This window comes from Pseudochaenichthys georgianus, chromosome 22 (genome assembly GCF_902827115.2).
Source record: "Pseudochaenichthys georgianus chromosome 22, fPseGeo1.2, whole genome shotgun sequence".
Taxonomy (NCBI): Eukaryota; Metazoa; Chordata; class Actinopteri; order Perciformes; family Channichthyidae; genus Pseudochaenichthys; species Pseudochaenichthys georgianus.
Genome location: NC_047524.1, coordinates 7,346,902 through 7,359,984, shown reverse-complemented (window position 1 = coordinate 7,359,984; position 13,083 = coordinate 7,346,902). Strand labels below are relative to the sequence as shown.

The 13,083-nt window shown below is 41.4% G+C and overlaps 1 protein-coding gene across 1 annotated transcript in view; it reads right to left on the bottom strand.

Moving 5' to 3' along the window:
• brf1a (BRF1 general transcription factor IIIB subunit a) overlaps nucleotides 1–13,083 on the bottom strand; it is a 117,064-nt gene that overhangs the window by 92,815 nt on the left and 11,166 nt on the right. Inside the window, exons 4-6 of the mRNA XM_034111505.1 lie at nucleotides 9,186–9,359; nucleotides 5,825–5,856; nucleotides 169–241 (exon numbers count right to left, since the gene is read on the bottom strand). Of these exons, the coding sequence (XP_033967396.1) occupies nucleotides 169–241; nucleotides 5,825–5,856; nucleotides 9,186–9,359 (279 nt within the window). The remainder of the gene's footprint in view (nucleotides 1–168; nucleotides 242–5,824; nucleotides 5,857–9,185; nucleotides 9,360–13,083) is intronic.

The window sequence follows — 13,083 nt, the reverse complement described above, 5'->3', positions numbered from 1 at the left end:
TAATTAATAATAATCAGTAGGCCTAGTTAAAGCCATATTTATAACAATGACTTATCTACCTAAAAGCATTTACCAAATTGCGCTTGACTACAGCTGATTTTAAAGAGCTTAACTGCAAGTCTTGCAGTGAATCCAGTAACACGTTGTGAAGATAAATACAATGTGTACCTATAGCCGGGGCGTTGATGCAGAGCTCTCTTGACAGTGCGAGGAACGTTCTTCCCAAGATGAAGACGTTCACCTGTGAAGGAGAGAAATCTTTTTTTTAAATGATAAACAGCAAAGATAAAAACAGTGAAAAGCAAAGAGTGTCAAAACAAAACCTTGTGCTGCCAGTTAAGTCGGATTTTCTAACTGAATTTGGATGTTTACGTGATTCTGTCAGTGACTCCAGGAGCCATTAGATCCATTCAGAGCCACTTATACAATTAGAGCCCGAGCATCGGCCTGACATTAAGACCTCACCAATGTCTGGGTATGATTGACCAGGACTGGTGTGTTTGAGAGAGAAAAACATACCGTTACGATTTTAAATAAGGTTGTTGCGTCATCGCCAGGTTAAGGGTTGTGGTTATATAATGGTTTCATTTCAATATGTGTGATTAAAACCTGAGCTGGGGGCCATTGGAAGGGATTTTCCTCCCTCGTTGCTCTTTTTATTCAATTCTAATCAAAATATGTTCCACTCAATTCCCCTCTGCACTCTCCCTTCCTGCATTATATTTCTTCAGATTGATTTCCTGTAACTAACTCACATTTCTGACCACATGCACCAATACTTCTTTAAACTGTCACGATCATAAAAGGGCTTAATTTGAACTCAGCAATGTAAGCCACATTTCTGCCAGGGTATGATGTTAAACCAGTAGGGACGTTATAGCCTAGAATTACTTATTCAATCACATTTTCCAGTACTGTCCAGCATTATATAAGCAATAATTCCTAATGATACACGTTATTAAATGTATGCCAGAGAAGCAGCAGGACATGGATGGTAGGATTAACTAACAAGCATTTATCTATTCATTAAGGTCATTAAAGTGTCCTCGTTGCTGTTGGCTGCAGGTGTTATGGTGGCTGAACCTCCACAGAGGAGTATTTAACCACCGGATGCACAATCCACTGCTGAAATCACCTCTGGTTAAGAAGTGTGTATCATTGGACAGCCGGCAATTAGGCTTGGGCAATATATGGATAATATATGTTATTCATATATCATTTCTTTGATTCCATGTTTCAAAAGCAACAAAAGTCAACCTAACAATATAGTCACGATATTTAAATTGCAGTATTTGATCATAAAAATCATCAGATTTTCTCCGTATGGCCAACCCCTACCTGCATTCGGGTACAAACTTTTTAAAAATAGCATTGCCGACTATAGCAAGCAAGAAAACAAATATGTGTTATACCTTCTAAAGCAGGTTAAGATACATTGTTAGATTGACATTTGAAAAAAACACAATCTATTCTTCCACCACTGCTATTGTTGCAAATTCGATTTGTATTAACAATAAGGGGTTGAGGGACAAAAACATCCCTATATTCCTTCAAATAAGAGAGCACATTTTCTAACAAAATACGTTTTGAAGCACTCCAACAAAAGCACTCCAATCCTACCAGCGAGGAAGTGAGATTGTGGTGGAAAGTGCGAAGAAATTGGGGTAAACTGAAAATGTCGCCTCCCTATTCACCCCCCTCTATCTATGCCATCCAAAACCCCAATAAGCAGGTGAATGCAGTCAGGTTAAAACACCACTATCTCCACCCTAAGCTCCAGGTCACATCCACCAATATTAAGTGCCACATAATATATAAAAACGGGGAGACCTTGCACATGGCTCCGACATCGAGTATTACACTTTAAGATTTGGGAAATAAAACACTTTTACATTTCATTTAGCTTGTATCCAAAGAAACTTGCAATAAGCTCAATCAACCATGAAGACACAAACTAAGAGTCTTGAAAGTGTGTTAGCTTCAAACAACATTTCAAAGGATCTGGAAAAGGATCAGATGAGTATGTCCCTTGTGCAGTTAAACTAGAAACCTGGTTTGGAGCAGGATGTTGGTGGAGGATCAGGGCGAGTGTGTCACCAGGGTTATCACTCCAGCACCTCCCCTCACAGATGTTTCATTGTGTTTAACCCACATCACCTCCAGAAGGCTCGGCAGTAAATTCCGTCTCCCCCCCGACCCCCACACACCATCTGAAAGGATCTGATGATGAATAACAAAGCCACAGGGCTGCACATCGATCATTTCCCTCACAAATTATAGCCTCAGAATTGGGTTTCTGGTGCCGAGAGCTGCAGCAGACGGGCGGTGAAAGCTGCAGGACCGGGTCGTGAACTCGGGTTAGATCTCCCTCGTTCCTCCAGACCTATGATCAAGGGGTGAGGAGCAGACAGACGGACTCTCGCTCTCAGCCCCCTCTGGAGTCGCGCAGAGACGCAGATGCTCCTCCGCTATTCGGGGAAGTGGATTCCAGCAAGGAATTCAGACACAAAGGCAGAAACGGTGGTGGAGAAGAAAGAAGAGGAAGAAGGAAGTGGAACAAGTGCCGGCGCATTCAATAAAAGGATGTCATGATTACAGCTAAAACACAAATGTTGATTAACACTCATGATGGTTATTCTCAAGGAGCTCAGGAGCAAAATCAACACCTTTACAGCAAGCTGCAAAAATCCATAGTTTCATTTTAACTGGGGATTCAATGATGGGTGTAATGTACGGATCGATTTAGCATCTTTCAGCTCAACTGGCCATATAAAGCAATGGTTTGTTGGTGTACAAGCCTGGAAATGACACCAAAAATCTAAATGCTTCCAGTACGGGACTCCTTATGGGCACAGACATGACGCCAGTCTCTGCTGAACGAAAGCTCTGAAGTCAGATGTAGTCAAAGTGATACTGAACCAAATCTATAGAACCACAAACACTACTACCCTGTCTCAAATTATTGCAAAACCAATGTGCAAAACTGCATGGATTATAAAAAGGAAAGGAATACTGGATCGGAAACTGATGTGAAATAAGACCTATGAGAACTAAACTGCTTAACCCATTCACCTTTTTAATGATTGTTAAAGTTCTAGGTGATTTATTGCAAAAAAAAAATTCAAATATGAAGCCTACTTCCATGCATTTCTATTTAGTACTTACATTGCTATAACTTTAGATATTGTGTGTATCAAACACACAAGTCTAATATCTTAGTGCAAAATAATGTTGCTAATCCTGCAAACATTGCTACACATTGACATTATTAATCTAAGGGCAAAGAAAAAACGTTTCCAGTGAGACGGCTAAATTGTTTACATTTAATTTAAAATCATCCCTTTGAGCTGCTTGTGGTGAACCTGAGAAGAGTATAATCCCTCGTCTCCAATGCGGCGCTAAGTGAAACTTTCCGGGTCGAGGGGTCAAAACTCAAAGCGCTTGACTGTTAAAAACACAGTGCGGTCACTCGATACCTCCGAGCAGAGGCTCAACAGGTGGAGGGGGAACACTTTCAATTAGACGAGAAGCTCCGGTTCGATCTGTGAGCGTCGACAACTTTCTCCTAAAGACGCAAACTACAGAAACCACTGCTGCTGGAAACAAGTCTGCACATCTTCAGCTGACTGTTACCAGAGGGAAAAAGTCAAATCAACCAGAAAATATAAAGCGGATTATTGCCAGATAAAAAGCTGTTTCCTGCCTAATTATATTCACGTTTGGGAGCTGAAATCAGTGTGCTTTTTCCCCCTCGCAGAAATATAGGACTGGATGTTCACACAACAAGCTTTCTGTGGCAAATGCTGCCTATACACTTCAAATTCAAATGTAATCATAGCAACAAGTGCTCAGTCTAAATTACTCAGTTGGAAAACAATAATCATGCTTCGCAAAAAAAGACTTAATTGAAGTATGTAATGTGGGTTTGTTTGTGTTCAGTGGTTTAAAACGTTAGTAGAGTTTAAATCTAGAATCTAGTTTCAAAGTTGAATTTTTCCAAATCTCTAATTAAGAACAAAATAGAGTCTTTCTTCCAATTGCAGCTACTCTGGATGGTTGAGGATGAAAAGGCCTCATGTACATGTGAGCAAATATATTGTTTAAAAAGAAAACACTGAAGCTAATTGGTCCAGGCGTCTTCCATGGTGACATACTGAACCAGTAAGAAGAGTCTAATTCCAACCCAGTACATGGGAGAAAAGCTCAACATGTGTCCTCTTTGAAACCATTCCTTCCACCTTTCAGAAGCAACACTCAGTGCGAATAATGTTTAAAAAGGTATTCAACAACAAATGAGTCTTTTAAAAAATAAAACTGGGCGGCCGGATAGCTCAGTGGTTACAGCTGGCTTGCCGGACATGTCACCCCTCGATCTCTCCCTTTCAACTCTGCCTCTCCAATAAAGAATGAGACAGAGTTTGCAAGAGCTTCACACTCCAACAGATCAAATGCACCCTAAAGATATGTTAGCATCTAGCCAACATTGTATGAGCATAAATGAGCATTGTTCCTATAAAATAAACCTTACAAGCACATCTCAACATGAAAAAAACATGTTGCATTGCTTCCTATTAATAAGAGAGAATGTGCAATGAACAGTGTGCAGGATCATCTGTGTGCTGCACCTGCTACTCCAAACCCTGCATGTGTGCAGTGGAGAAATGCATCTTATGTGAAACACATTCAGAGCATGTGGCTGGATGAATAAGATCTTGCAGAGCTCATCACATTAGCGCCAGAGAACAGCTGATATGCACCGCCTGTATTGATCCCATATGGTTATTCTACGCGATTCACTTTAACGCTTCATTCATCCAAACAATGCAAAGCAGACCCTGGGTGTGGATGTGTTAAAAAAAAAAAGGAGTGATTGGTGGTATTTCCACCCCGCAGCCGCCTAAATGCTGCACATTAATAACCCCACCCACCCAAAATCCACTCCTAATCCACTCCCAGCCTCCTCATGCCGGGGTGTGGACCGCGGGGGAGGGGAGGTGTATGTGTGGGGGGGCAGCTCCTGAAGGACAGCTGGGTGCATAAAAATAAAAGCCCCTGACCAGCTGTGACACTGAGAAATGTTCCCCCCCCCCACCAACAGCTCCACCACACCCCTGACTCACCGTGAATCTGCTGCCATTAAATATGCAGAGAAATGGAGGGCTTTCTAAACACACACACACACACACACACACACGACTCAGGTTTAATTACATGGGTGAAAGTCTGAATGCAAGATGACTGCAGGACCGAGTGGTTGGGCAGAGATGCATGATGGGAGTTGTGGTGGCAGTGTGTATTTAAGTGGCTGCTGTAACAGGGTGGGCATCAGTAGACATTAAAGAGTTCAAAGTATGGAAAAGTTATTTTAAGTTTAGGAGTTCCTTTACTCCAAATGGCTTTATAACCATATATTCACAGACTGGTGGAATGAATCAATGAATCAATGAAAAATGGTAAAAATGGTCATTCAATCAAAAATAGCCCTGTTTAAATTCAGAGTTGCAACGACAGGTGATGAATCTAAGAATTAAAATAAATCTGCAACTACTAAACTATTTATTTCACTAACTTTAAGCCCGTTTTCAAGCACATATTTTATGGTTTATTTCTGTAAATTAGCTTCTTCTGGTCTTACATTTTTTAATCGAATAGGGGTTTTGGACTTTCTATTGGACAAAAAAAGACATGTCAAAGGCACCGCCTTCTAGAAAAAAAGGAGGGTGGTTTTCACATTTTTTCTTTTATTAATCAAGGAAATAATCTGCAGATTTATCAACAGATAAAAGAATATAATGTTAAATTTGACTGGAGTTTTTGAACGTACCTGCAGGAGATCACTGAGGTCCAGCAACATGTCTGAGAGAAACAGGTTAAGGCAAATAAACATTAAGAATCACAGGTGAAAAACTATTTGTCATGATTATCATTTTCCCAAGTTAGGACAGTGGAACAATCCCATCCAGTATCAGATGACATATCAAGTCCATTTACTTGTTCTGTGACCGAGCCTGAATCAGACTCATAGTTTAACAGTTGATCTGAAGCCGGCAATCTCACATTAAAACATAACAACAAGTCTCATCTGACCCTTGCTCACAACATCCTCTCTTTCTCTGTCTGTCTGTCTCTATAAAATAGTGCTTCTTTATTTTTACTTTCAAAAGTGTATTTTCTGACTCTCCACCTGCACAGCGTGACGATGATGAAGTGAGCAGCTGAGACAGTAAATCTAACGAGACACTGAACACAACCTTTGACCAGACCACACTGCTAAATATACTGACGGACACACACACACACACACGTGCAGAGAAACATACATGGACACATACCGACGTGGACACACACACACACAGAGACATAAACACATTGGGACAGACAGTGACACACAAACTGAGATACACATGGAGACACAAGGGGCACTCCTGCACACGCACAAACAGAGAAACACACATGGACACGGAGACACAAACATACAGTCGCACACATGAAAACAAATGTAGACACACACAAACACAGATAGAGTGAGACACACAAAAAGAGACACACGCACACACAGATCCACTTGCATATGGAAACACACACACTGAGACAAATACATGGAGAAACATGAATACACACACACACACACACACACACACACACACACACACACAAACAAACAGTAAGTCCACACACATGGAAACCAAAATACACACACACACAAACAGTTTCACACAGGAATACACAGACACAAATGGAGACATACACACACATACTGAGACACACACACACACACACACACACACACACACACCTGTCAGCCTCTGGACAGCCCCCCTCCCCTCTCCCAATGACCGGCCCCCACTTGGACCCGTCTCCGTGGCGACGCTGCACCTGTCCGGCTGCAGGGCGGATTAGCTGCTCTGAATGAAAAAGGCCTCACAATGGAATTAGCGGCAGCAGCTCAGATGAAATGGAAAGGATAATCCCAGCGCACGCCGTCTGGAGATTACAGGCGACTCCCTGAATCAGGAAAACAAACGGCAGCAGGTCCTTCAACACATCTGGGTCCACTCGGAGAGGGACGCATGTTCATAAACAGGTACGGAAATACAAAGGAAAACACCATCGCTACGACTCGCCTATTTCAATATCCAGAGAAATGGATGATTAAAATGAAGCAGCTGCACTTGGAGCTGAAAAGGTATCTGCGTAATGTTTGGTTTTCAGTTTATGAACTCACTGCTTTCATTATTGCTTTTATTTATTTGTTTCTATTTTTAATTGCACTAAGAGACGCCTGACAAATCTGGTTGTACTCGAGTATATTGACAATAACGATCTTCTGATTCAGACTGCAAAATAATGCATACTCCTCGTCTTATGGAGATGCCAGACATCACAGCATCTTCTTGACAGCCTGGCAATTATTAGGCCTTTCTCAGTTTTTCATACATCAGTCGAACAACCTATGTTTTCACCACCGTCACAAACTGTTGCAAAATACCAACTGTACCAAAGTAAATGCTGCGTCTCTCGTTTATAATAGCATCATTTTAACCACGCAAAGTGACGCATGGCTTTATTAAAACATCAGTTAAATCTTTGTTACGGTTGACAGGCGGTTGTATTTGAAACAACCATGGGAAGGTCTACCTTCCTTCTCTGATTTTTTTGGTATTCATTTTCGCGTCCTTTGAAAGGCCTTTCCTTTATTCCCTGGTGGACATTATAGATTCGACCACCGCACAGGTCACAAGGTTAACTTTATGCTTCCCACTGATAAGGTTCTACAAATCTATTATAACTATAAATCAACATCAAGAGGATCATCCACACTACCACAAATAATCTTACTTTTGGTCCGAAACTAAAAAAGGAATAGAAAAAAAAACTGTTTTAACCTCAACTCGTCTCCTCACAGCTGACTGTAGGAGGGGACATGTTCTTTGAACTTGTATATTATATCTTATTTTGCCGTTTTTACTTTGATATCAGTGAAGTCTGACTAAGCCGGTTTTATTTCCTTGTCTGACTTTCCTCTGGTGAAGTTGCTGTGTTCACAGATCTCTGCATAAATGAGTACAATATAAAGGTATTACAGCTGCTGTGGTTTAGGGAAATGCAGGCAAATTGTTTTTCTGCATCAACAAATGCAGTTTGAAACATGTACCATCATCCATCTAGCTTGCTCCAGCTCGACCGGAACTGATCGAGTATTACATTACATGACATTTGTTTTTGATTAGCTTTAATGGCTGCATGCACGGTTGTGTCAGTTTTGGGGATATTTTACTTTACTTTTGTCTTTCCGCAAGAGGAAGTGGGGCATTAAAGAAGCAGAAATCAGAGGGAGAGGAAGGAAGGAAACGTTGGTATGATGAAGGTAGGAAGAAGGTCGTCAAGACAAAAAAAGTGGAAGGAAGCAAAGATATCAAATCCAGACAGTCCGGTTTTCCGGGCAGTGGATTAAAGTAAAACTCAAGGTTCAGTCGGATGTTTTGATTTTGCTCTCTGTTCTCCTTCTGCCTACATCTTTGTCCCGATTCTCCCCTGCGACAACATTACAGACTCACCCAGCTGTGGAAAAGGAAGTGAGCGGAGCTATTTTTACCCCGTCCTCACTGCACCAAAACATGCACAAACAGACAGGCCTGCACTGACACACACACAGTAAACAATGCAGCAGGAGGACGGCATTACTCCCTCCTCGCCCTGCTTTCGTTAGGTAAACCCATCCCGTCCGCACTGATCTTACGTAACACGCCCATCCTCGGAGGCGATATGAGTCAGGAGTAAACTGACAACACACAACGAGCTGCCCTGCTGATTAAAACAGCATGAATCTAAAAGTCCCATTATCCCAACGATGACACATCGCTCCCAACTTCAATAAGCTGCCGTTAGCAGATTATGAGACGTTAAGAAAGGCCTCCGTTGGCTCACATCAAAAGTAACCTGCAGACTTTGATGTGTTTTAGTCTTAGGTTTGCAATTTTAACACGCAACTTTGTCTCAGCTGACGCCACAGTTTTGCTCAGCTATTAGAAGATCTCATGCACGCAGGAAACGCAGCTCTTGATCTGTTAAAGCCTTTGATCGGGTTTCCTTTAAGATTGTGATTTTGTGAAGGTTAACTTGGTAGCTGTACTAAAAGCTTACTTTAGTTCATTTCATTTTTTTTTAGGTAACACAAAGGATACGTGGCGTTCCCTCTGTGCGGCAGACGAGGTAGAGACACGCAGCGATGACGTGGGCCGACTTGCGGCCGCGGGTCAGGTGTTTGGTGAGCGCCATCTTGTAGAAGTTGAGCGCCGTGTCCAGACAGTGTTTGTTCATCTGCAGCTGGTGACCCAGAGTGTTGATGCTGTGTCTCGCTGCAGGGACACACGTATAACAAAAAGCAAGTCAGTTTACAGAAACAATACAACAATTATAGACATTACACAATACCCTCAAAACTGCAGATTTAAACTTTGTTTTTATGTAGATTTAACATGAGATACGTCTTGATAGACTGTTTCAAAGCAGACATTTGAGTTGTAAGAGTAATACATCAACAGAGGAATAATCCAGTAAGTAAACATGAGAATAATTTATTATTTCTAGGACAGCCACCTTAAATTACTTCTTCTCTTAAACTAAAAACTAGTGCTTTCAGAGAATATACATTTTTTCCTAGACATTTCTTATATTATTTATATTTTAACAGCTTTTTTAAATGTATGCAGAACAAAAATTAAACGAAAAAGCGAATTGAAAGTGTAAGGCTCATCTTCTATAAAAAGGTACAAATGAGGGCTAGCATCTTGTCAGAATACTGTTAAAGGCTGGAAATGGACGAAAGTGGAACTTCTTTCTCAAGAGGAACGGATAGAGATAGTAGAGGAAATATATACAATGGAAAAACTGACATGTCATTTGAGACTCCAATAATCAGAGCTTAATGAAAAAGTAGGAGAAATACCAGCAACACATAATACAGAAGACTTGACTGATTTAGTAAAAGGCTTTTCCTCTAGGAGTATGACCACGCCCGGCAACTTTGATTTACAATTTCTTCCGTACAGAACAAGAGGTCATAATTGCATGATAATCATCTTATTTGACCTTGTTGGTAATCTTTTTATCCAAAAATAAATCTGTTATTGGTACAGACACACACACACACGCACACGCACACGCACACACGCAGGTAAACATAACCGGGTTGCAAACAAAGCTCTGCATACACATCGGGACACACACGCCTGCAGACGAGCACAAAGCCGTTACACACATTTGTTCAAACTCACACACATTTATAATACATTTGTGGATAGGTTGCTCGATGAAGGAGAAAGGAAGGTCGTAAAGACATGTTCGGTGTTGAAGCAAACATTTTCAAATCCAGACACTCCGGTTCTCCGTAGGGCGGTTAATCATTAAGTTACATTTAAGATTTGAATGGAAAGCATGCCATAAATCAGAGTGTCACACACTATTGTGCGAGTTGAGATTGCATAACTGTGTCATCACACACAAAAGCCTGTGCACTACATCTTTACACACACCACACACAACAACACGCTGTTCAGACCAGTTCAGGTGTAGCAGCAAGTGGAACGAGTGCGTGCGTGCGTGCGTGTGTGTGTGTTCCCTCCTCTGTTGCTCTCCCTGAGGTTTCTCCCATTTTCCCTTTAAACTGTGGGTTTTATCTGGAAGTTTTTCCTTGTACGATGTGAGGGTCTAAGGACAGAGGGTCTAAGGACAGAGGGTGTAAGGACAGAGGGTCTAAGGACAGAGGGTCTAAGGACAGAGGGTCTAAGGACAGAGGGTCTAAGGACAGAGGGTGTTGTTTTTCTCATACTGATATTCTGAACAATCTGTGTTGTTGTATTTGCTGTAAAGTGTCTCTACTGTAGGCTATTTTTATTATATGTACAGCACTTTGGCTCGACCAAAAAACGTGTATAAATGTGCTTTATAAATAAAACTTGATTTGATGCGTGCGTGTGCGCGCGTGCGTGTGTGGTTCATGACCCTCAGATGAGCAAAAGAAAATCCTCGTATACAGAATGATGTGTGTGCGTTTGTCTGGGAATGTGAGGGGCTCTGAACTCACCACGTTGTTTCAGTTTAACTTTTAGATCTTAAACCAGCAGATTTCATCATCAGCATGACACACCCCCACCACATCACACACACACACACACACACACACCCTCATCCTGACCACGTCTGGAGCTCAGTTGTGAGTCGTGTGGTTTTTACACAAAATGACTGCATGATCGTTCACCATGAGGAATCCGCGATGAGTATGACTACGTATTATCATGAAACACACATGAAAGCTGACACTGAAAATGACGTGTTTGCATGTGAGCTTGTTGATGTTGTTTTTGGCACACAGGTTCACAAAGAATCCTGTTTCCAATCCACACCCTTTATTATAGGCGGCTTTCCAGAATGTGAAACAACAACACGCAGAGTTACAGGCGAACTCTCACACACTTTATCCTCATCCTGTGCTCTAAGCCTTTTGTTTTTGTATGGACATTTAAACAAATTAAAAAACGTTACCCTTCATGCAGCTCTTCATCTCAGAACGACTGAATCTTTAATAGGGCCTTTTGAATAAGAAAACAACACCTCATTACATTTACATGAACAAAAACTAGGACACCCTGAAGCAGAACGCTACTGAAACATCCACACAGGATCTGATGAAAATCTGGTGAGCTTTTCATACAAACACCAATATAAATAATAAAAGAATATCAGTCTAAATAGTACAAATGTTAAAGTGTACTCAGTTCTGTTGCTTTTTCTGTTTACAGCTTGAATGCAACCAATTACAGGATTTTTTCACAAATGTTGCGCTTACTATCATTTATATTCGTGATAACATTTTGATGAGTCGTGCAGCTCTACGTCTGAAACAGCTAGTGGAATCACTCTTCCCATTTAGACATGTTGGTGGTTCAAAATACCAAGAAAAGCATATCTGCTTTTACAATTGCAGAAATAAAGCAACCTGTGCTAGTGCTAGTAATACATTTGGTGTTAAAGGAGTCTGTACTTCAACTCCAGAGGGTGATATCTGGCTCTTTTGCTGCTAAATACTCATTATTTCCTCCACCTTCTCGTCTCTTACTGCCCGTCTGCGGTTTGCTGCTGAGCAGGTAAAGTGTACAGTGGGTTTATCAGAGCTCGTAAATGTGCTACTGAAGCAACACTGTGAGCTGAAAGAGGCCAAAAAGCTCAGCCAAGATGCAGAGGTAACCGATGTTCTGTGTTCTTTGCTGCAAGCTATTGTTTTCAGAGTGATCTATTGTTAGGATTAAAATAACTACACTCACAGAAGATATGTGGCCCCTTATCAATATATTCATACACCTTCCAGCCAACTCACGTTTTGCTGCAGCTCCTGTTTGTGTGTTTTCTCACATACTGTAAATCTCTCCTTTTAAAGCCACATTTAAATTCCAGTCATAGCGTCCACACCTATGGTCAACACACAGCAGAGCACCAGTACATGAGGGACTGGTGATACATTAATGTCCAACATAAACACAGGAAGAGGTGTGGGGGGTGCTCCCAGATATGAATCAGTTAGAGGGTGAGGTGGGGGAGGAGGGGGAGACGGCCACTGGGGAAAGTTTAGGTTAGACAGAAAGAACAACAAGAGATGTTCTCTCCTATAGATGCCTGCAGACTCGGACATAAATCTACAAACACACTTGTACACGAAGACAGAAGGTATAACACACTTTTTACACACACTTAAAAGTGATGCACTTTGGGAATTCTTTGAGAAAAATCAATAACTCTCTCATGCCTGAGCAACAGTAAATATGAAGATACAGCCAGCAGCCGGTTAGCTTAGCTTAGCATAAACACTGGAAACAAAGGGAAACGGCTAGCAAAGGAAACCAATATCCACCTACAAGCACCTCTAAACACTTCCTGTTTTGTCCCAATTCATATTAAAGAAAGGAGATACAACATGATACCAGACCTTTTTCACAGCAGACATTTTGACTTGTAAGAGATCAGAGGGCTCTTACAGCTGTGAATAACGTGGAATCACAGGAACATAAATTACTGTTTCTAGGATGA